Raw genomic sequence first — 24,258 nt, forward strand, 5'->3', positions numbered from 1 at the left:
AATATTCTGCTTCAATCTGAAGGGACTTGAAAAGTTTGGTGAAGTGTGTCAAATGCAATCTGTGATATTATGGTTGAAAACACATCTCTATTATGGCACATGCTCCAGTTATTACATTTTCAATCCCCCGGTCAGGCACACACTGTGAACAACAAACACAGGAAGGCAGGCAGCAGACACCTGGCAACACACAGCAACTCAGTACAGACTGCAGAGATAGAGGACAAGGCTGCAGTAATGGAGCTCACATCACACACACCCACGCACGCACACACACAACACTCATGCACACACACACACACACACACACACACACACACACACACACACACACACACACACACACACACACACACACACACACACACACGGGCCGCCTACTTGCTCAGTGACAGACACAAGTTTAGTCAAGGCAATCTGTTAGCATAACTGTCAGTGACAGGCCCTGTGATGTTCTCTTCAGTGTGTGTGTTTGATCCTTCAGGTAGAGGGGAATCAAAGCCCTCAGGGCGATCTCATCCTCTCATTCTCCTCTAACTGTTGCTGTGAAGTCACACAACAACATATGCATTAAAGCACAGAACACTAGGGCTTGTTTGTTTGTAATTCAGAACCATTAACAGCCAGTGGAAAACACCCATAAAGCTGCAGAGGAGACAGTTAAAGGAAAACTCCACTCAAAAATGATATTTTGGTATTTGTTTCATTAGTCCATTGTTGATAAAGTCCCAAAATGTTTTGCATGTCAGCAATCAAGTTTTCAATATGTATAACTTTCAAAATACAGAAATATAGCCGGTATGATGCATTTTGCATCATATGATGCAAAACGCAGTATCATATGATGCAAAATGCATCATATGATGCAAAATGCATCATACTGGCTATATTTCTGTATTTTTAAAGTGTTTCTGACTCGTGAAAGTTATACATCTTGAAAACTTGATTGGTGACATGCAAAAGCAGTAGGTGAAGCATAGAGACCCTACCCTGCAGGACTAAACTGTAGCCGTTGGTCTTTATGAGGAGATATGAGGACCCCATGCAACAGTGGGCTCATAAACGCTCAGATAAGTGTTGTGTCAATAGTCAAAGTTGGACCCATTAATCTTGAGAGAAGGAGTCTTGGCTACTGTTGGGATGGGAGATGTGGTGTAAGCACATCTAGTGAGACTGGGGATGCTGCTGTGTCCATTAACCTAATGTGGCCGTGCCATTAACAGAGTGCACCGGGGTTAAGGCTAGCCTTCCGGAGGCTGAGGTTATCACATGTTTTATGGTCATGTTCTCAGAGACTTAGAATACATCTCTTCATTGCCATTACAGTACTGTATAGTGATATTACAGCTCTTCTGTGTTTGAGACAGTGCTCTGTGAGAGTTAATAATCATTTTGTTAGGTTGAGTCATATTATTATTATGGCTTTTCAGTAGAAGCCTTGCCAAGTAATTAATTGAGATGGGAACTTGGTCAGGAGTGCCTCAGTTAGCAGCAGGCTACAGTCAGTCAGTCAGTCAGTCATTCAGCTAGACAGTCAGTCAGTCAGCTAGTCAGTCAGTCATTCAGCTAGTCAGTCAGTCAGTCAGTCAGCTAGTCAGTCAGTCAGTCAGTCAGCTAGTCAGTCAGCTAGTCAGCTAGTCAGTCAGTCAGCTAGTCAGTCAGCTAGTCAGCTAGTCAGTCAGTCAGTCAGCTAGTCAGTCAGCTTGTCAGTCAGTCAGTCAGTCAGATAGTCAGTCAGTCAGTCAGTCAGTCAGTCAGTCAGTCAGCTAGTCAGTCAGTCAGTCAGTCAGTCAGCTAGTCGGTCAGTCAGTCAGCTAGTCAGTCAGCTAGTCAGCTAGTCAGTCAGCTAGTCAGTCAGTCAGTCAGCTAGTCGGTCAGTCAGTCAGCTAGTCAGTCAGCTAGTCAGTCAGTCAGTCAGTCAGTCAGTCAGTCAGCTAGTCAGTCAGTCAGCTAGTCAGTCAGTCAGTCAGCTAGTCAGTCAGTCAGCTAGTCAGTCAGTCAGCTAGTCCTCTCAGAATGCCAGACAGGTCTCCCTTCAGACATGCCTGGCATTCTAACTGCTGCAGTCTGCAGCCTCTCGATAAGAACCACGCCGTAAAGCCTCTCTTTGATGACAATAATGAGGTGGATTGCCAACACACACGCACACCCTGCACTCTGTGTGAAACAGGCTGACAGTAGGAAACTGTCCCATGACAGCCGATTAATAGGCAAGAAACACCAAATATCTTCACTGACAGCAACAGCTAACTTTCGGATGGTCATGGAAACTATTAGTGAATTCTTATTGCAGTAAGACTTCAGCTATAAAGGTAGATAAACGCTTACACACATCATCCCCCTCAGGTCAGACTCGAAGAAACAGGTTATTATCATAACTCTAAATACGTCTCTCACTGATGATGAAACTAGTCTACTATAGATGTAACTGCTCCACATGGCGTGCTAAATATCAAGGCAACAATTTTGAATGGAGTCCCTATGTGCAGCCATTATCAATGTAAAGAGGAGTACACCTCTCAAGACAAAAGGCTAACATCACCACAGGGATCAGACAAAATGTTAATGTGAATATAATCACATTTACATCAGGCAAGGGATGGACTAGGACATGGAATATTCATGTTGCTGTCCATGGCTCCCATGCCTGCTCTTTGTCACTGTGAGTGAGTGTATGTGTGTGTGTGTGTGTGTGTGTGTGTGTGTGTGTGTGTGTGTGTGTGTGTGTTTGCGTGTGTGTGATGGGATGAGCTAGACTGGATCAGAGCCATGTATTAAGAGAGTTCGGACAGGTTCTAGAACGGACGCCATGTTGGCGCCTTTATTTTCAAAATGTTGGTGATGTAACAATACAAGAGCGTCTGACCTCTCTGAGCCTCTCTCCCTATGGAATGTCAACAGAGAGCGTCTGACCTCTCTGAGCCTCTCTCCCTATGGAATGTCAACAGAGAGCGTCTGACCTCTCTGAGCCTCTCTCCCTATGGAATGTCAACAGAGAGCGTCTGACCTCTCTGAGCCTCTCTCCCTATGGAATGTCAACAGAGAGCGTCTGACCTCTCTGAGCCTCTCTCCCTATGGAATGTCAACAGAGAGCGTCTGACCTCTCTGAGCCTCTCTCCCTATGGAATGTCAACAGAGAGCGTCTGACCTCTCTGAGCCTCTCTCCCTATGGAATGTCAACAGAGAGCGTCTGACCTCTCTGAGCCTCTCTCCCTATGGAATGTCAACAGAGAGCATCTGACCTCTCTGAGCCTCTCTCCCTATGGAATGTCAACAGAGAGCGTCTGACCTCTCTGAGCCTCTCTCCCTATGGAATGTCAACAGAGAGTCTCTGACCTCTCTGAGCCTCTCTCCCTATGGAATGTCAACAGAGAGCGTCTGACCTCTCTGAGCCTCTCTCCCTATGGAATGTCAACAGAGAGCGTCTGACCTCTCTGAGCCCCTCTCCCTATGGAATGTCAACAGAGAGCGTCTGACCTCTCTGAGCCTCTCTCCCTATGGAATGACTCGCTGTAAACAAGCAAAACGGAGTGGCGAATTTAACAGACGCTTTTATTGATTAGCATTGGGGATATTGTGTATCCAAGTCTGTACTGTGTTGTGGTGTCAACAAATTGTATATCTGCTTTCACTGGACATCTTCATTGGTTTTTGAAAACTATCAGAAATAAACAGCACAACGCGGAAGCGTCAATTATCACTTAGCAACGGCTATGGAGGAGAAAGTGGCGCTCTCGGAACGTTCAGACAGAAACCGCATTGGCCCAACTCTCTCTATATATGACTCTGGACTGGAACTGCTGCATCTATCTAGGCTTCCACACTACACACAGACTCCTCCGAGGTTGTTCCACTGCTCTAGCACTCACCCCAAACCAGACAGAGCACTAACAACACCTTGGCTATGAATTTTCTACTGTCATATCGCAATTTCTAAAACTGACATGAAGGACATACAATAATGTTAACTGTCACTGTCTTTGAGGTATTTATTACTACTAGGCTCCCTGGTGAGAGCTGATTCTGAGAGTTGCACTGGAAAGTGCAGATGAACTCATTTAAAATCTTATTTTAGCTGCTAGCCCTAATCTCAAGATAACCTGAGAGCTGTTGGTTCTCTATCTGGCCTGGTTAAGCTGTGTCTACACTATATACAGGAAATCAAGTCACCAGGGAGTCATGAAAAAATAACACAACTCCGGAAATAATGGACTGTTGGAGAAAGTTGATCTACGCTATTATGTTATAAGTGTCCCCTGTGTTATATCTGGTGTTATTCTCCTGTCTTATCCGGTGTCCTGTGTGAATTTAAGTATGCTCCCTCTAATTCTCTCTCTCTCTCTCTCTCTCTCCCTCCCTCCCATCCCGGAGGACCTGAGCCCTAGGACCATGCCTCAGGACTACCTGGCCTGATGACTCCTTGCTGTCCCCAGTCCACCTGGTCTTGCTGCTACTCCAGTTTCCACTCTTCTGCCTGTGGCTATGGAACCCTGACCTGTTCACCGGACGTGCTACCTTGTCCCAGACCTGTTGTTTTCAACTCTCTCTCTACCACACCTGCTATTTCAACCTCTAAATGCCCGGCTATGAAAAGCCAAGTGACATTTACTCCTGATGTACTGACCTGTTGCAACCTCTACAACCACTGTGATTATTATTTGACCCTGCTGGTAATCTATGAACGTTTGAACATCTTGGAGAAAAATCTGGCATTAATGGCCATGTACTGTTATAATCTCCACCCGGCACAGCCAGAAGGGGACTGGCCACCCCTTAGAGCCTGGTTCCTCTCTAGGTTTCTTCCTAGGTTTCTGCCTTTCTAGGGAGTTTTTCCTAGCCACCGTGCTTCTACATTTGCATTGCTTGCTGTTTTGGGTTTTAGGCTGGGTTTCTGTATAGCATATTGTGACATCTGCTGATGTAAAAAGGGCTTAATAAATACAATTTGATTGATTGAATTTGATTGATTGTGTGATAACAGGCTGTTTTGATTTTGGTATCACTTTCCAATGCAATGCTACACCTGATACCTGTGCAGAATGGTACCTATAAATTGCTAATAAAAACACTGTAACCATAGTAATGAACTGCTTCACAGGATATGCATCATAGCAGGACACAGCGGGAGGGGAATGTGAAATCCAATACTTGAAATTATTAAATTAGCTGCTATTTCCTGATTCAATTAAATCAGGAGGTATTGACCATGCCTCTTATAGTGACTCATGTTTCATCATAATCTGATCACAGTGAAGAATAAAGCATTATGGTTCACAAAATACAAAGTACCTGAGATCCCAACAGATATCACAAATAACCTGAACATTTTCTATTTTAGGGAACTGTATAAATCCGAGGGGGAGGTTTAAATGCAACCACCCCAAATTGCAGGTGATTTCATCCATCAGGCAAAGCATTTACTTAGGATGGTAATGTTCATGAGGCACTCGATCGATCTGGCTTCCCAGAAACATTTGAATCAAATCCATAGCCATGGGCGAGCATTTAGGCTAACAGTGGGAAGGCTCCTGGATAGGGGGGAGAGAGGGAGGCTGTTTGGGAGCCGGAGGGTTGTGTGTGTGGCACACTGTCAGTGGAGCGGCATGGGACAGGGGCCTGCTGTGTTCAAAGAGCTCGGCGAGGGCAGAGGGGCTTTGTCTCTAAGGAAAGAGAGCAGTGCTGCTCTAAAATGTCATTAATCTAAGCTCAGTCCAAAGAGACCGTAGAAAGGTTTAAACATATGCTCTAAACAGGCTGGAGATTGAGTTTCAGAGAGAGAGAGAGAGGGGAGGTGTGAAGTGTGTGCGACAAAAACAAAGGAGAGATTATCCAGGTTGTCAGGGGGGTCAGCTAAAAATGGGTCAGTGTGGCTGACGCTGTTAATTGAAGCCTGATATGATCCTGTCCTTTAGAAAGCTCAGATAATGCGCTAGTAATGCACTGTACAAGTCCTTCCTGTCAGGTAGAACTGCAGCCAGAGTGGAAACAAAGGCTAGCACTGGTCTAAGGGGAAGTTATGCAAAGCAGACGCAAGCTGCTGCAGTAGCTAAATAACAGATCTGGAAATCAGTTAGGCTAGGCCTATGTCAATGGACGATTTTTGTAAACACATTATCTTTACCCCTGTTGAGACATCACAAGTGTAACACAAGGTCTTGAATCTTTGTCTGATCTATTTTCATGGCCTAGAAATGTTGTCAGCTATCAATAGCCAAATAAGAACAGAGTGTTGTTGGCCCCTTGAATGGGCAAAAAAAAACACACAAAAAACATCCACATTATTTTGCTCACCTTCTGAGTGCTATGGTTACCTTTGGCTGTGAGGTTTAGCTCTGTTCACCTCTCCTGTTTTTTTTAAGAACAAACACTTACATAAACAGTCACGTATATTTGCATAACTAGAGACACATCTCAAGTCTTTAAAATGCCAATGAGGAAATGAAAATGAGCTCTTCCTGCAAACTGTACTTTCATGCCGAGAGAACAATTGGTTAGTTATTCTCAATTTAACTGCATACTAATTGGGTAAATGGAGCCTAATTATAAGAGAGAAAAATCCTAATCATAGACAAATGGTCATTTCTTGACCCACAATAGAAGAGTTTAAGGTAACAATAATGCAGGTCAGTTGTCAGTGGAGGACATTTCCTGAAGTAACCACCCAGTATATTAACACACTTGGGAGATGGTGGGCTGGTTTGTTTTGGTGGTGGTGGTGGTGGTGGTGAAACAAAGTGGGTGGATAGTGGTGAGTCTACTCAATCAGAGTAAGTACATTAGGTCCCTCCTCCACCGGTGGCTTGGTGCTTTTCTCTCTCTGTGCTTCCTGGCGCCACCCAGTCCCAGTCCCAGTCCATCCCCAGGGCAGAGAGAGAGACCATGTGGTACCACATGTGGTGTGAAAACTCTGACGCAGGATTAGACTCACTGTACCACGGTAATTGGTTATTATTAACACTCATCACGAATACATTATCCACAAGCTGCGGATGACATGAAATATGCATATTCCCTGAGGCCAGCATATGGTAGCAATGGGTAAAATGAAGTATTACGAATTAGAAACGGTCACATTCTTGACATAGAACTACTAGCTCAATGACAGAAATGTGGGACGATATTCCAACAGCTGCACAAGAGAGGCGCTAGAAACTGTAACAGTGTGTATAGCAGGCCAGCCAGAGTGCGTATGTGTGAGTGTTTGAGTGTGTGTGAGTGTGTGTGTGTGTGGCAGTCCAGTGTTTTGAAGCCTAACGGAGGTCTCTAGGGCTAAGCAGGCTGGTCAAAGATGAATGAAAGGAATGCTGGTCCAGCCTCCACAAAGTGAATATTATGAATATGTTAGGAAAAAGAGAATATATTAAAGGAAAACTTTGTTGGTCATTTGAAGCCATATTTAAAGTCATATCAGTTCTCCTGCTACACCGGAAAATAATCCAAAACGTGTTTTTTTGATAATGAAATAATAATCCAGCGTATTTCAGGATTACTGCCCTATCCACTTTTGTCACAACAGCATATCTTTACTGCTAATGAACATCCAGTGGCTTGCGAAAGTATTCACCCCCTTTGGCATTTTTCCTATTTTGTTGCCTTACAACCTGGAATTAAAATTGATTTTTGGGGGGTTTGTATCGTTTGATTTACACAACATGCCTACCACTTTGAAGATGCAAAATATTTTTTATTATGAAACAAGCAAGAAATAAGACCAAAAAACAGAAAGCGTGCATAACTATTCACCCCCCCAAAGTCAATACTTTGTAGAGCCACCTTTTGCAGCAATTACAGCTGCAAGTCTCTTGGGGTATGTCTCTATAAGCTTGGCACATCTAGCCACTGGGATTTTTCCCCATTCTTCAAGGCAAAACTGCTCCAGCACCTTCAAGTTGGATAGGTTCCGCTGGTGTACAGCAATCTTTAAGTCATACCACAGATTCTCAATTGGATTGAGGTCTGGGATTTGACAAGGCCATTCCAAGACATTTCAATGTTTCCCCTTAAACCACTCGAGTGTTGCTTTAGCAGTATGCTTAGGGTCATTGTCCTGCTGGAAGGTGAACCTCCGTCCCAGTCTCAAATCTCTGGAAGACTGAAACAGGTTTTCCTCAGGAATTTCCCTGTATTTAGCGCCATCCATCATTCCTTCAATTCTGACCAGTTTCCCAGTCCCTGCCGATGAAAAACATCCCCACAGCATGATGCTGACACCACCATGCTTCACTGTGGGGATGGTGTTCTCAGGGTGATGAGTGGTGTTGGGTTTGCTCCAGACATAGCGTTTTCCTTGATGCCCAAAAAGCTCAATTTTAGTCTCATCTGACCAGAGTACCTTCTTCCATATGTTTGGGGAGTCTCCTACATGGCTTTTGGCGAACACCAAACGTGTTTGCAGATTTTTTTCTTTAAGCAATGGATTTTTTCTGGCCACTCTTCCGTAAAGCCCAGGTCTGTGGAGTGTACGGCTTAAAGTGATCCTATGGACAGATACTCCAATCTCCGCTGTGGAGCTTTGCAGCTCCTTCAGGGTTATCTTTGGTCTCTTTGTTGCCTCTCTGATTAATGCCCTCCTTGCCTGGTCCGTGAGTTTTGGTGGGCGGCCCTCTCTTGGCAGGTTTGTTGTGGTGCCATATTCTTTCCATTTTTTAATAATGGATTTAATGGTGCTCCGTGGGATGTTCAAAGTTTCTGATATTTTTTATAACCCAACCCTGATCTGTACTTCTCCACAACTTTGTCCCTGACCTGTTTGGAGAGCTCCTTGGTCTTCATGGTGCCGCTTGCTTGGTGGTGCCCCTTGCTTAGTGGTGTTGCAGACTCTGGGGCCTTTCAGAACAGGTGTATATATACTGAGATCATGTGACATATCATGTGACACTTAGATTGCACACAGGTGGACTTTATTTAACTAATAATGTGACTTCTGAAGGTAATTGGTTGCACCAGATCTTATTTAGGGGCTTCATAGCAAAGGGGGTGAATACATATGCACGCACCACTTTTACATTATTTATTTTTTTAGAATTTCTTGAAATAAGTTATTTTTTTCATTTCACTTCACCAATTTGGACTATTTTGTGTAATCCAAATAAAAATCCATTTAAATTACAGGTTGTAATGCAACAAAATAGGAAAAACACCAAGGGGGATGAATACTTTTGCAAGGCACTGTATCTATACGTGAAATATTGTTATATCACAAATGTTTTCCTTTCTACATACATTATGATTTGTACGTTCAAGCTCTGTAAACCATAAACACACATTATCCAATCCTCTAAATACAATGTATGTCTAACTTCACAGTGGCTTTCTGTAACTGGGATAAATTACAAGAATAGTGAACAGAGGCCATATTTCCAATCTAACACAGTGTTAATAATTCAACATTTAATATAAAAAATAAACAAGCTGTCCAAACACAATATCATTTAATAATTGATTCACTACTATAATAATACAAATAATATTACTGCCTCAATGTTTTGACCCCCTGCACTCAAATAAGATACATATGGTCTTATACAGTAGGCTTCGTGGCCATAATCTGAAAACAAAGTGGAGAGATGAGCCGTATCTATTCTCTGTGACATTTTGTAACATTATGTAAAAACACTTCCATCCCTGTAATGAGAGCATTGAACAGAGGAGAGAAGAGGCCGTCCCCAAGACTCTAGTTTACCGCTGTACTGTCTTCCTAGCACTGTCAATGTCACCAGTTTCTCCTCCTCTCCTCCTCTTCCAGTTTAGCCCACGGGCACAACTGAGCATGGGGAGCATCATCTCAATGCAGGAATGGCCAACTTCTCTCTCCGTCTCTCCCTCTCTCTCTTTCCCTCTCACTCACACTGACCCCATGGGAGGGGACTCAATTTAAACCATCATGCCACTTGGACACATTCTGCAAAAGGCAACAACAAAAAATATCCTATATCCTACTGCTCACTCAAAAAAGATCCATCTTTAACTGCCGCCAGGTAGACCAAGTAAAATAGAGCAACTAGACCTGCAACTGTATGGGCCTAAAATGTATCTGTCAATAGCAGTGGCACAAGCTTTACCATGTCTAGTCAGATAATTTCAGAGCTATTTTCTGTCTTCCTGTCATTATCTGCTCCCCCCGGTGAGAATTACAATATAGATTAAAGAGAGTCAGTGGGAGAGACAGTGGGATCTAGGGGGAAGGAGGGAGGGAGGGGCCGACACAGACCTCCAGCAACAGCCACCTGACAGCAGGTTACCCAGGAGGATACCGGCAGCCAATCAGCTAACAGTCTCCAGCCATCTCTCCAGAGGGACAATGAACAGATTGGAGCACTGAAGGACACTGTCTTTCCTACACACTGCTAGCGCGTGTGCGCATGCACAAACACAAACACACACCGGGACACAATGCTTCGTATTGCTTGTTTATATATTCAGTACTGTACGTTTTCATAGTGGAGTAAATTGTTTGAGTCGGGGTCAATAGGGGGAAAAAACGTGATTAAGAATTGACATGTGAGAAATAGCTATGTGTGAGTTGAACATCGTTACACAATTAATCTAATTGTACTTCTAGATAATGAACAGTTTCTCGTTTCCCGCTCAGCAGCTTTGGAAGACAAATTGTTTACCTGAAAGATTAGAAGAGCATGTACTGAATGAATTTGATTTGCATCAACACAAATAAAAGGGACTTGAAAAACCTCAACATATGGTACTGCCACCACCGCCCATGGTTCACCCCCGCCCCCTATAGTCAACGCCTGGGTGTTTGTGCACTCTATATGTGTGAGAGAGGCGATAATCACACAGACTACAGACAAGGACATACTATGTCTCGATTTTTCTCAGACTGTATTTAGCTTTTTGCTCTCCACACTCAGCCATAATGTTACTGTCAGTGAATGTAGGCATCACAAACCAACCTGTTTCAATAGTTCTATATCATCGCAATCATTTTGTTATATACTCTTAATGGACATGGACTGAATAATACTCAATAAAAGAGGAATGCAATACACAAAGCTAAAACAAATCAATACGCCACAACCCATGCAAGATTGATCATGTCGATGAATCCAACAAAAAGGTTAAGTTTGACATAACATGACTGATGGCAGACGTACAAGCTTCTGATTAGGCCTGTGCCCTGAATAAAACTGCTACAGTAACCTGGCTGTCACGGTGAACAGAACAAGTCGACAGAGCAGAGACTATGTCTGAAAGCCTTTTAATCCTGAATAAACACTCTCACTACTGAGACCTGAGCAAATAACAACACCCTCATCTCATTCTCATCTCAGTCAGTCTGTTGGCTATCAGCCCATCCATATGATACCCAGATTAGTGCCAACACACAGCACACTGACACATGTTGGTCTCCATAAGGACGTCGCCATCCATGCTTCCTTTTTGTGAGCGAGATGAGGATAAACCACTGATTACAGCCCTCGTCATACTGCTCAAATACCTTAAAAGAATAAGTGCCAGTTCTCCGGAAAGGCCTTGACTCCTGCGAGCACCAATAACCTCCTGTTCACTCCTCCCCCCACACCACCCCGCCTCACCCCACTTCCCCTCTCCCCATTCAGGCGAGATCTAATTCACAGATGAATAATAGATGGAAAGACTTTCATCTACCAAGGTTTTTTCTCTCTTCTCTTGCATTGTGCACTATAGCTGCAGAGATAATGCGGAGGGGAGCATGCATTGGAGATGAGCCATGGGACCCTCTAGTCTGTCTGCTGCTTTAAGTCCCTCTCTCTCTCTCTGGCTATCCCTCCATCTGATAAAGAAGGAGGAGAGGAAGCGAGGGAGCAGCATCTCCCCACTCTTCATCCAATTAGTCCCCTGCTTTTTCATGTTCATTATCCTGCTTCGATTAATCTCTGACCTTGAATTCCCTCTCAGCTCTTTATTGACCCTCCCATCTCCGGAGCATCAGCCAGAATGTTTACTATCCTAGTATACTACCCCCAACTCCTTGATATCTTTAACAATCTCCACTAGATAAATGCCCCTGGGCTTCTTCCTCCTCTCCTCCAACTGTAAAAGCTGGAACATGCAAGGCTTTGTCTACAGATGTACAGCCAGAAGACTGAGATACAGGTGGTACCAGGCAGCTAGCACTGCTGAGGAGGAATAAACCCACAAACACTGAGCAATTAGCATTTTGATCCAAATCGGAGCGGCAGCTTGTGAAGCAGTCCATCAATAATGCAGGCTGGTGGGAGACCGTGGCTGCTAGGTTACTGGCCCACTGAATGTACAGGGCTGTGTCCTTGGGCTACTGGGGAGATCTCCTGCTCAGAACTCCTGCCTAGATCCACACAGGGGCCTCTCCTATAGCTGGGCCTACTGTAATAACAGCTGCTGTACCTAGGCACACGTGAGTGGACTAACAATCACAAAAATAATACCACCACCAAGCTTCAAATAGCCAGCCATGTCCATCAGCAACCAACAGCAACAGACAAAATGGAGGCCGCCCATCGCAGACGGCGGAGAGTTGCGAGTGGAAAGCAGCATGAAAGGTGGAGGTATCTGTGGTATCTGGGAGTGTGATTGATGTTAGCGCTTTCATCAAGTGGATTATGTACTTATCTCACATTAATATTCCTCCTCATATGAAATTCATTGGCACTAAAAGGGGAATGGCAGCACTGAGGTCAATTGTGGCAAGGTTTTAACTACCATGTTTATTTTCCTTAATTCATTCAATGAAGGTGGCTTTGAAGTGCAATATTAAATGTGTCCAGTTGAGGTGTGAGAACAAAAGGCTGCCATATTGAGGATGATAGTGAGTGAGTGTAGTGCTGTTCAGTGGTTTTTGATCAGAGAAAGGCAGGCAGGCTAATTGCTAGTGCCTGCTCTCTCAGCAGGCAACAAGCTTGTCCCCCTCTCCTCACTGATAACAGCACCGCCTACTGCTCCACTCTGTGGACCTCCACCAATGCAGACAGAGGAGTCTGTCTGGGGCTGCAACCAAACACGTGATATACTCACACATCACTATCTCACCAATTTTACAACCAGCGAAAATCAAGATAACTTCTAATATTGTCTCCCTCCACGTCAGCTTCCTACATAATAATCTGATTGGCGGGCGCTTCAGTCTTTGTTGACCGAGTTACCTGAAGTGTGCTGGAGCTTAGCTGCTGGTATTGAACCTGAGGACTGAAGTTGAGAAACAATTGCTGTTCTGCTATTGTTCGAGATACACAGGAAACACCTCCACATATGAAAAAACAGCCATGGTGTGAAGAGAGGAGGGTTGAAGATGGCTGGCTGAGGTAATAGCTAGCAATAGCATTGAAAACACATAGGCTAGCTGTGTAATCATGGTATGAACTGTCTCATATTTCATTGCAATAATAGTGTAATCAGGCTGCACTGAGGTCAATTTTTCCTGCCGGGTCAGTGGTGAGAGCAAGGAAAGAGGGAGAGCAGCCTGTCCAGAAGGCTGCTCCTAAACCCAACTGAGCCATCATGGTTTATTATGGTGCTTTACCCTTTTACAGTCAAACTGCAGCTGCTCCATACAATAATATCACAGAACAACACTGATACAGAGGTACAGTGAGGGAAAAAAGTATTTGATCCCCTGCTGATTTTGTACATTTGCCCACTGACAAAGACATGATCAGTCTATAAATTTAATGGTAGGATTATTTGAACAGTAAGAGACAGAATAACAAGAAGAAAATCCAGAAAAACGCATGTCAAAAATGTTATAAATTGATTTGCATTTTAATGAGGGAAATAAGTATTTGACCCCTCTGCAAAACATGACTTAGTACTTGGTGGCAAAACCCTTGTTGGCAATCACAGAGGTCAGACGTTTCTTGTAGTTGGCCACCAGGTTTGCACACATCTCAGGAGGGATTTTGTCCCACTCCTCTTTGCAGATCTTCTCCAAGTCATTAAGGTTTCGAGGCTGACGTTTGGCAACTCGAACCTTCAGCTCCCTCCACAGATTTTCTATGGGATTAAGGTCTGGAGACTGGGTAGGTCACTCCAGGACCTTAATGTGCTTTTTCTTGAGCCACTCCTTTGTTGCCTTGGCCATGTGTTTTGGGTCATTGTCATGCTGGAATACCCATCCACGAACCCATTTTCAATGCCCTGGCTGAGGGAAGGAGGTTCTCACCCAAGATTTGACGGTACATGGCCCCGTCCATCGTCCCTTTGATGCGGTGAAGTTGTCCTGTCCCCTTAGCAGAAAAACACCCCCAAAGCATAATGTTTCCACCTCCATGTTTGACGGTGGGGATGGTGTTCTTGGGGTCATAGGCAGCATTCCTCCTCCTCCAAACACGGCGAGTTGAGTTGATGCCAAAGAGCTTGATTTTGGTCTCATCTGACCACAACACTTTCACCCAGTTCTCCTCTGAACTTCAGACGGGCCTGTATATGTGCTTTCTTGAGCAGGGGGACCTTGCGGGCGCTGCAGGATTTCAGTCCTTCACGGCGTAGTGTGTTACCTATTGTTTTCTTGGTGACTATGGTCCCAGCTGCCTTGAGATCATTGACAAGATCCTCCCGTGTAGTTCTGGGCTGATTCCTCACCGTTCTCATGATCATTGCAACTCCACGAGGTGAGATCTTGCATGGAGCCCCAGGCTGAGGGAGATTGACAGTTCTTTTGTGTTTCTTCCATTTGCGAATAATCGCACCAACTGTTGTCACCTTCTCACCAAGCTTCTTGGCGATGGTCTTGTAGCCCATTCCAGCCTTGTGTAGGTCTACAATCTTGTCCCTGACATCCTTGGAGAGGTCTTTGGTCTTGGCCATGGTGGAGAGTTTGGAATCTGATTGATTGATTGCTTCTGTGGACAGGTGTCTTTTATACAGGTAACAAACTGAGATTAGGAGCACTCCCTTTAAGAGTGTGCTCATAATCTCAGCTCGTTACCTGTATAAAAGACACCTGGGAGCCAGAAATCTTTCTGATTGAGAGGGGGTCAAATACTTATTTCCCTCATTAAAATGCTAATCAATTTATAACATTTTTGACATGTGTTTATCTGGATTTTTTTGTTGTTATTCTGTCTCTCACTGTTCAAATAAACCTACCATAAAAATTATAGACTGATCATTTCTCAGTGGGTAAACATACAAAATCAGCAGGGGATCAAATACTTTTTTCCCTCACTGTATTATGCATCAAACATCAACAAGGAAGGTAAGGTACTCAGGGGAAGACACATAAAGACTCCCCTCATTCCATTCAATCTGCAGTTTCATTATGCAATAAAAACACATGGCTTTCAGTCCTCCAAGCTATGTATTATAGAGCAGTCTAGAGAGACTATAAAACATTTTACTGCCAGTTTGTGATACCCAAGACCTTGGCTAACTAACCCAATGTACGTGTTGTCTATGGGAAATAATATTTCTGGTGTCTACCTGTGAGCGGTCAATAGCATAACCCTTCCCCCACATTCCCCCTCCACCTCGGTCAAGCTGCTGGGAGGTGGGAGAGCCCCGTCCTTCCCCATGTGAATCATCCTGGATCACCCCTGATGTAACACTGCCAATGGACTATGCCACTATGGCATGTAACATTACTGAGAAATAGTTCCGGGGGCACACTAATTCCTCCCATTGCTGTGTTTATCTGCAGATATTGTTCTCAAATCTCATAATCGGCAGGCTAATTGAATTGGACTTGATCTAATTCAATCTCACTGGAGGGAGAGAGAGAGGGGAGCAGAGGAGCCTGAACTCAAGCCAGCTGCTCCTCAGTGCGTTCTCCTGGTCTGAGCTGCAGTGCAAATGCTGTTTTAATTAAAACTAGGGAGCAAGAACAAAGGATCTCACAAGAGGTTAAATGCCATACCAGACACTACAGCCACTCTGGTGCTGCATGTAACTAGAACAAGCTCTCTTAATTATTGAACATTCATCACAGTCAGGTAGGGAGCGCTGAACAAGGCATTTGTCAACATCAAAATATTATCAGTCTGGCATAAAAATCAACACCAATGCAACAGGTAGTATTGTATGGGCAATCCAGTATTGAGTCAGAGCTGAGGGATTGTGTCTCTGGGAAGGTTTAAGATATGAATCTCCATCTAAAATGGCTCTCACATTCAAACCATCCAAAGAATGCTCTCAGCCTGACTACAGGAAAGCATACGGTGTTGAAAACAGTGACACACACACACACACTGTGCCCTGCATCTGCCCCTGCCGCTGCCCATCAATGTCTTGGGGCGCTTGTTGACAGACTCTTTGTGGAACTCGTGGAGCTATATCATATCCCTTTAGGCTTCCATGTCTTATGCAGAGTGCTCATCATACACATAGGAGATCCCTTCTTCAGTCATTATGGTAGGCTATGTAGAAAACATAGCAAGAATCTCAAATCCTGCGGGACTACAACTGGCCATATCCTTGTTTGCTGGAGTAACATGCACTTCTGAAGTATCTGACAGAAGCCTGCAGTAAGAGAAGGACCTGACAGAGGCTTTGAAGTGCTGTACTCCTCCATGTTGAATCTCTACTACAACTAGGCTATGTCAGGTAGCGGGCCAACTAGAGGGGGCGGTAATAACCCAGTAAACTGTCTCCCGGAGGCACCAGTACTCTCTCAGAATACCAAACCTCACTCAGACACGGCAGGCCTCGCTGCCGAGAGAGAAAAAAACATATCATAAATCAGATTCCCGTAATTAGTATATCATTGAGGGGTGATTTAATAAAATCATTACTTTTTTAATTCAATCAGATTTGACACAGGGTTTGTGTGAGGAGACTATGCTAAGCTTGTATTTCATGGGAAGCCTGTTAATCTTGTTCCTCATATGAAAAGTAAACAGTGACTGGCGCTACAGTACAGGGTCTCAATAACCTTCACTATGTGCTCCTGTACAGTTATCTAGTCCCCCATGTATTCCTCCTCCCATCCATCTGTTTTTCCACCCATTTACCCTTCACAGTGGCTGGACTTTAAAGGAGGGGTAGGATTTTCCCAGAGATGGAGGAGTGAGTGAGTGACCTATGTATGGCAGCTCTGACAGAGGACAGACAGGACGTGACTCATCAGCCATATTGGGGATAAGGCCAACCTGACACCCTCAGGAGAATGGTGTATAGATGAGAGACAGCTCACATATGTTATCGCCAAACTAGACACACAGACAACTCTTTCATTTAGGCTTTACACGCCATCATTGGCTGAAATAGGATGGTGAACGTTTTATGTGATTAATGGTACTGTCAATGACGGTTCACTACGCTGTTTTCCTCTCATCATGATGCAACTACAGACTACTGTACTAGAGACTATAAACACAGGCTGACAGTGAGGTATTTGTCAGCTCATACCATGCTTCATGAGTGGTGAGTCTTTTGGAGTCATGTAGCAAAAACCCACCACCCCTTCAATTTCTCAACCTCCAACTCTGGACACAGTGAGGGTGGGTTCCAGCCAGCTGACCATTGAGCACAGTCTCAGTTCTGCTTCTGTTTCCTGTGCTTGTTCCAGCCCTGTTCAGGCCTTTATTCTGCTGAATCAATCTCCTACCCTATCAGCCGCACCTGCCAACTTCCTCTCTTTTGCAGTTTTAAAGCTAATTTCCTGCAATTCTAGACATTTTGGTATCATTTGCTATGTGGGGGGGCCCTCGACCTCCAGCACTGCACAGCGGTGGGGCGGTCACTGCACCCAGAACACAGTGGCTGCACTGTGATGTGAGGGGTAGCTGGATGATCACTGCAATTTCCTCTATTTGTTGCAGGGCCTGTTATTTTCGGGGTGTCCGAACGGGTGCAGTGCGGGAAGAGCTCATTCTGTCCGTGGACCAGGAGTTTCCTTACCTTCTATGGATGGGGCCTGATCCTGGGCTGCATACAGCAGATCCTTGAACGCCTGGTAAAGGAAGAAAGCAGAGGGATAATCACTTTTCAGTTTCTCAACTACTGTACAATCAATGACAGTTGACGTTTAATCAAATCAATTAACACTTTTTCAAATGAGTAAATAATTACAATGATTAGTGATGGTAACATAATGAACAACATACTATTGATTGATAAATTCAAGTAATCTACTTACATAGCCAGTCTCATGAATATTATGATAAGTAAATGACTTCACGCAAATGAAGAAAAAACTAAAAACCTGAAAACTTAGCAGTTTATTAAAAGTATCTGAAATTGCCAAACTCAGTACAGAATGTCTACAGGGGAAAGAAAACATCCTTCGGCAATAATTTATGTTACAACCCCCATGATGTGTGACGATAATGAATGCAGGCTGAGTTATAGGACATCAATGCCCTTGTTTTTAACCATGACGTCTGAAAAATGTGTCAATCAGATTCCAGATCGTTCAAATGAAAACAGATAGAGGCCGGCCTACACTACATTGACCTCTTTATACAGAATGAGGTTATTTCCTTCAATCACTCTGACCTTGCAGATAATTTATATGGCCAGATAATAAATTACAAGATACATCTTAATATGATTCTCTAGTCTGGGACTGTGAGGCCTGGAACTGAATACATCTCTATTCCTCCCCACCAATCTAACTAACTTGCTCTCTGGAGCAATAGCAGTAACTGGGAACACGTTTCTTGGCCGTCCAGTCAAAATAATTACGCTTGTGGCCTTCACTGAGATAGACAGGTACCCGAATGACGAACTTTGTGTTTTGTGCAACAGTGTAGAACCAATATTTTTTTATTCAAAGCTTAGATGTGACAAAGAATCTCAACGTCACTATACTGTATATGTAGCTTTTGTTCCATTCCCCTATTCTCTGGCCAGGTTTATCTGATGTTTGTATTAAGTGGATATATGAGAGCAGAGGATGACAATTAATCATAGTATGTAGAAGGAACCTACATAGAAACTCAGTTTGTTCTCTGTTCTACCTGAACACTAATACTGCAGTCAGTTATTACTGTATGCTCATATTGAACACTAATCCAAGAGAAACATTTTATTTGTAGATAACATTCTCTTCGGAAATTGTGATTTGCAGTAGACCACCTGTGCAAACATTGGGTCATGTAGCAGTGCTTACTGGCCCAGACTAATAGCTGGAAGAGACAGAGGGGACACATTCATCAAGATGGAGGCATATTGCCATGGCAATAGCACCGATGGGAAAGGGGGCAGGGCGGCTCTTTGGGGAATTTACATGCTCTGATTGTAGCCTACTACACCAGCTTACAGAGATCAACCTGCAGGTATCATCTGACCTAATGGGTCTGTTAGTCTTCTGTTGAAGTGAGTTGTACAGTAGTAATAATATCAACGACAGAATTGCAGGTGCTGGGTGGTCTGAGATCTGAAATGATGGTTCTGATAATTCTCATAATCACTTTAACTAAGTGGATCTCTGAGTGCAGGAGCTGTACTGCAAAACTGAGGCAGGGCTGACTGAGACCAGATGCCTTCCCAGTAGGGGACAGAGGATGAGTTGTGGGAAGCTCACCATTCCATCTCTGTTATCTAAGTAAGATGGATATATTACACCAGAACGCAGACATTTTGTGTCGGCTATAAACTAGCATGATCATATTCATCATGTTATGTGCAATTATTTATGTTCTCATTTTTACCATGCATCTTTTGTCAATGTCATTAAGTACAGTGGTTGGAATAGTAAAACCTTTAATATGAATCAATATTTTTTTTTTTTTTGTTCACATTATCCAATTTATGCAGAGGGATTCATCTTGCAATGTGTGCCACTGGCAGAGCTAAATATATACCTGGACAGAGAGAGTGGGAAACGGGCCCCACACAGTAACCTCTGCATATAATTTACACCTGTGTACCTGCTTATGATATAAATAATAACATGTCCCTTTTTCAATAGGAAATTAGCTTACATAAGTATTCTCCTGCATATTTAAACCCACACAAGTGATTAGATTGCAGAGGTAAAGGCAAAAGAGGCTTCATTCTGTCACCCACCCACGCTACCGCATAACCCTCTCCACCTTGCTCACAGTCATGTTGCAGCTTCTGTTTCTCCACCTCTGAGAGTACAGTATACCACACTCACACAGAGCAGACCAAGAACCAGACCAAGGTTCAGCCTAGACCGAACCAAGACCATGTACCAACTGCACTAGCCAAAAGGAAAGGTCCATAAGATAAAAAAAAACAGAAAGGACAAAGGGAGCTGTTTTATGCTGTTTGTTTTCATTATCTATGAGTGTGAGATAAATCTCTAATAATGCCAGCGTATCACACAGGAACGAGCTCTGCTTTTACGGCTGACCTCTGGTCTTCTAATGAGCGTTGGACAGACCTCCATTCTAAACAGGTGTTTAAAATGGACAGCCTCGTAGGATGAGAAGACTTCATTAATTTATGACTCAATCGCCTTACCAATTCCTCAATTCACATGCAAGCGTTTTAGTGGTTAAGGTGTTTTTTCTCCCATGCGGCCCAGCCAACTGCCCTGCTGCAGTCAAACAGAGGCATTTATAACAATCCAGACAATATTGCATTTGGAACAAAATAGAAGAAAAAGTAACTTCATTGATTGATGGTAATAAACCTTTACAGAGACAAATGAGCAGTAAAACTAAAGCAAAGGACAAAACTAAACCAGGGAGACTTGTTGTTGCTGATGTTTCTACCACGACACCTTGTTCAAGACAAGTCTAAGGGACAGACTGAGCTCAACGCTGTTTTGGCAATAAACAGACAAAAATACATAACCTTATTCCTGCACTAAGTCCGCACTCACCGAGCTGCATAGGGCCATAAGCCAACAAGAAAAAGCTCATCCAGAGGCAGCACTCCTAGTGGCCTGTGATTTTAATTCAGGAAAACTAAAATCTGTTTTACCTAATTTCTACAAGCATATCACCTGTGAAACAAAAAAACTGTAGATCACCTTTATTCCACACACAGAGACGCATAGAAAGCTCTTCCTCGCCTTCCATTTGGCAAATCTGACCATAACTCTATCCTCCTAATTCTTGTTTACAAGCAAAAACTCAAACGGGAAGTACAAGTGACACACTCAATTCGGAAGAGGTCCGATGAAGCATATGCTAAACTAAAGGACTGGTCCTCTAGCACAGACTGGAATATGTTCCGGGATCCAGCCGATGGCATTGAGGAGTTTACCACATCAGTCATCGGCTTCATTAATAAGTGCATCGACGGCATCATCCCCACAGTGACCGTACGTACATATCCCAACCAGAAGCCATGGATTACAGGCAACATCCACACTGAGCTAAAGGCTAGAGCTGCTGCTTTCAAGGAGCGGGACACTAACTTATAAGAAATCGCGCTGTGCCCTCCGACGAACCATCAAACAGGCAAAGCGTCAATACAGGAGTAAGATCGATCCTACTACACCGGTTTTGACGCTCGTCGGATGTGGCAAGGCTTGCAAACTATCACGGATTACAAAGGGAAACCCAGCCACGAGCTGCCCAGTGACACGAGCCTACCAGACAAGCTAAATGCCTTCTATCCTCGCATCGAGGCAAGCAACACTGAACCATGCGTGAAAGCACCGATGTAAGTAAGACCTTTAAACAGGGTAACATTCACAAGGCCGCAGGGCCAGATGGATTACCAGGACGCGTATTCAGAGCATGCGCTGACCAGCTGGCAAGTGTCTTCACTGACATTTTCAACCTCTCCCTGACCACCATAGTCCCTGTGTCCAAGAATGCCAAGGTAACCTGTCTAAATGACTATCGCCCCGTAGCACTCACATCTGTAGCCATGAAATGCTTTGAAAGGCTGGTCATGGCTCACATCAACACCATCATCCCAGACACCCTGGACCCACTCCAATTCGCATACTGCCCCAACCTCTATTGCATTCCACACTGCCCTTTCCCACTTGGACAAAAGGACCACCTACGTGAGAATGCTGTTCATTGACTACAGCTCAGCGTTCAACACCATAGTGCCCTTGAAGCTCATCACTAAGCTAAGGTCCCTGGGACAGAACACCTTCCTCTGCAACTGGATCCTGGACTTCCTGACGGGCCGCCCCCAGATGGTGGGGGTAGGCAACAAAACATCCACCACGGTGACCCTCAAAACGGGGACCCTCAGGGGTGTGTGCTTAGTCCCTCCTGTACTCCCTGTTCACCCACGACTGCGTGGCCACACAAGACTCCAACACCATCATTAGGTTTGCCGACGACACGGCGGTGGTAGTCCTGATCACCGACGATGATGAGATAGCCTATAGGGAGGAGGTCAGAGACCTGGCAGTGTGGTGCCAGGACAACAACCTCTCCTTCAATGTCAGTAAGACAAAGGAGATGATCGTGGACTACAGGAAATGGAGGGCCGAGGAATCCCCCATTCATATCGACAGGGCTGTAATGGAGCGGGTCAAGAGCTCCTCGGTGTCCACATCACTAAGGATCTATCATGGTCCAAACACACCAACACAGTCGTGAAAAGGCCACGACAACGCCTCTTCCCCCTCAGGAGGCTGAAAAGATTTGGCATCAGCACTCAGATCCTCAAAACCTTGAACAGCTGCACCATCGAGAGCATCTTGACTGGCTGCATCACCGCTTGGTATGGCAACTGCTTGGCATACAACCACAAGGCACTACAGAGGGTAGTGCGTACGGCCCAGTACATCACTGGGGCCGAGCTCCCTGCCATCCAGGACCTCTATACCAGGCGGTGTCAGAGGAAGGCCCAAAATATTGTCAAAGAATCCACCCACCCAAGCCACAGACTGTTCTCTCTGCTACCGCACGGCAAGCGGTACCAATGCACCAAGTCTGGAACCAACAGGACCCTGAACAGCTTCTAACCCCAAGCCATTACACTTCTAAACAAGACTGCTAAATAGCTAATCAAATGGCTACCCAGAGTAGCTACCTGCATTGACCATTTTTTGCACTCTCTCTTGCACTGACTCTATGCACACACACTGGACTCTACCAGCACACTCACACATACTTACACCGACACCCCAAAACACACATACGCCCACAAACACATAACATGCACAAACATGCATACTGATGACACACACTCACACACACACACACACCACATACACTGCTGCTACTGTCTATTATCTATCCTGTTGCCTAGTCAGTTTACCCCTTCCTATATGTATAGTACATACAGTGCATTCAGAAAGTATTCAGACCCCTTGACTTTTTCCACATTTTCTACGTTACAGCCTTATTCTAAAATGGATTAAATAAAACATTTTCCTCATCAATCTACACAAAACCCCATAATGACAAAGCAAAAACAAAATTTTAGAAATGTTTGCAAATGTATTAAAAATAAAAAACATAAATACCTTATTTACATAAGTATTCAGACCCTTTGCTGTGAGACTCAAAATTGAGCTCAGGTGAATCCTGGTTCCATTGATCATCCTTGAGATGTTTCTACTGTCACGTCTACCCCTGCTCCCCCGCTCCGGCCCTCGACGTCGCCGGTCTACTAACCACCGGTCCTGGCAACCATCATTACGCACACCTGGACTTCATCACTCCGTGATTACTTCCCCTTTATCTATCACTCCGTTGTATCACCCATTAGGTAGTATTGTTTCCTGTTTTCAGGAAGCCACTCCTCAGTAAAAGGCACATGACAGCCCGCTTGGAGTTTACCAAAAGGCACCTAAAGGACTCTCAGACCATGAGAAACAAGATTCTCTGGTCTGATGAAACCAAGATTGAACTCTTTGGCCTGAATGCCAAGCGTCACGTCTGGAGGAAACCTGGCACCATCCCTACGGTGAAGCATGGTGGTGGCAGCATCATGCTGTGGGGATGTTTTTCAGAGGCAGGGACTGGGAGACTAGTCAGGATCGAGGCAAAGATGAACGGAGCAAAGTACAGAGATCCTTGATGAAAACCTGCTCCAGAGCGCTCAGGACCTCAGACTGGGGCGAAGGTTCAACAGGACAAATACCCTAAGCACACAGCCAAGACAATGCAGGAGTGGCTTCAGGACAAGTCTCTGAATGTCCTTGAGTGGCCCAGCCAGAGCCCGGACTTGAGCCCGGACTTGAGAGGATCTGCAGATAAGAATGGGAGAAACTCCCAAAATGCAGGTGTGCCAAGCTTGTAGCGTCATACCCAAGAAGACTCAAGGCTGTAATCGCTGCCAAAGGTGCTTCAACAAAGTACTGATTAAAGGGTCTGAATACTTATGTAAATGTGATATTTCCGGGGTAAAAAAATAAATACAAATGTTTTAAAAAATCTAAAAACATGTTTTTGCTTTGTCATTATGGGGTATTGTGTGTTTAATTTATTTTAGAATAAGGCTGTAACGTAACAA

At 44.4% G+C, this 24,258-nt stretch overlaps 1 protein-coding gene across 1 annotated transcript in view; it reads right to left on the minus strand.

The window, feature by feature from the left end:
- xpr1a (xenotropic and polytropic retrovirus receptor 1a) overlaps positions 1-24,258 on the minus strand; it is a 75,304-nt gene that overhangs the window by 48,161 nt on the left and 2,885 nt on the right. The window contains exon 2 of the mRNA XM_041839297.2: positions 17,809-17,860. Coding sequence (XP_041695231.1) covers positions 17,809-17,860 — 52 coding nt within the window. The remainder of the gene's footprint in view (positions 1-17,808; positions 17,861-24,258) is intronic.

Source organism: Coregonus clupeaformis, chromosome 20 (assembly GCF_020615455.1).
Source record: "Coregonus clupeaformis isolate EN_2021a chromosome 20, ASM2061545v1, whole genome shotgun sequence".
Taxonomy (NCBI): domain Eukaryota; kingdom Metazoa; phylum Chordata; class Actinopteri; order Salmoniformes; family Salmonidae; genus Coregonus; species Coregonus clupeaformis.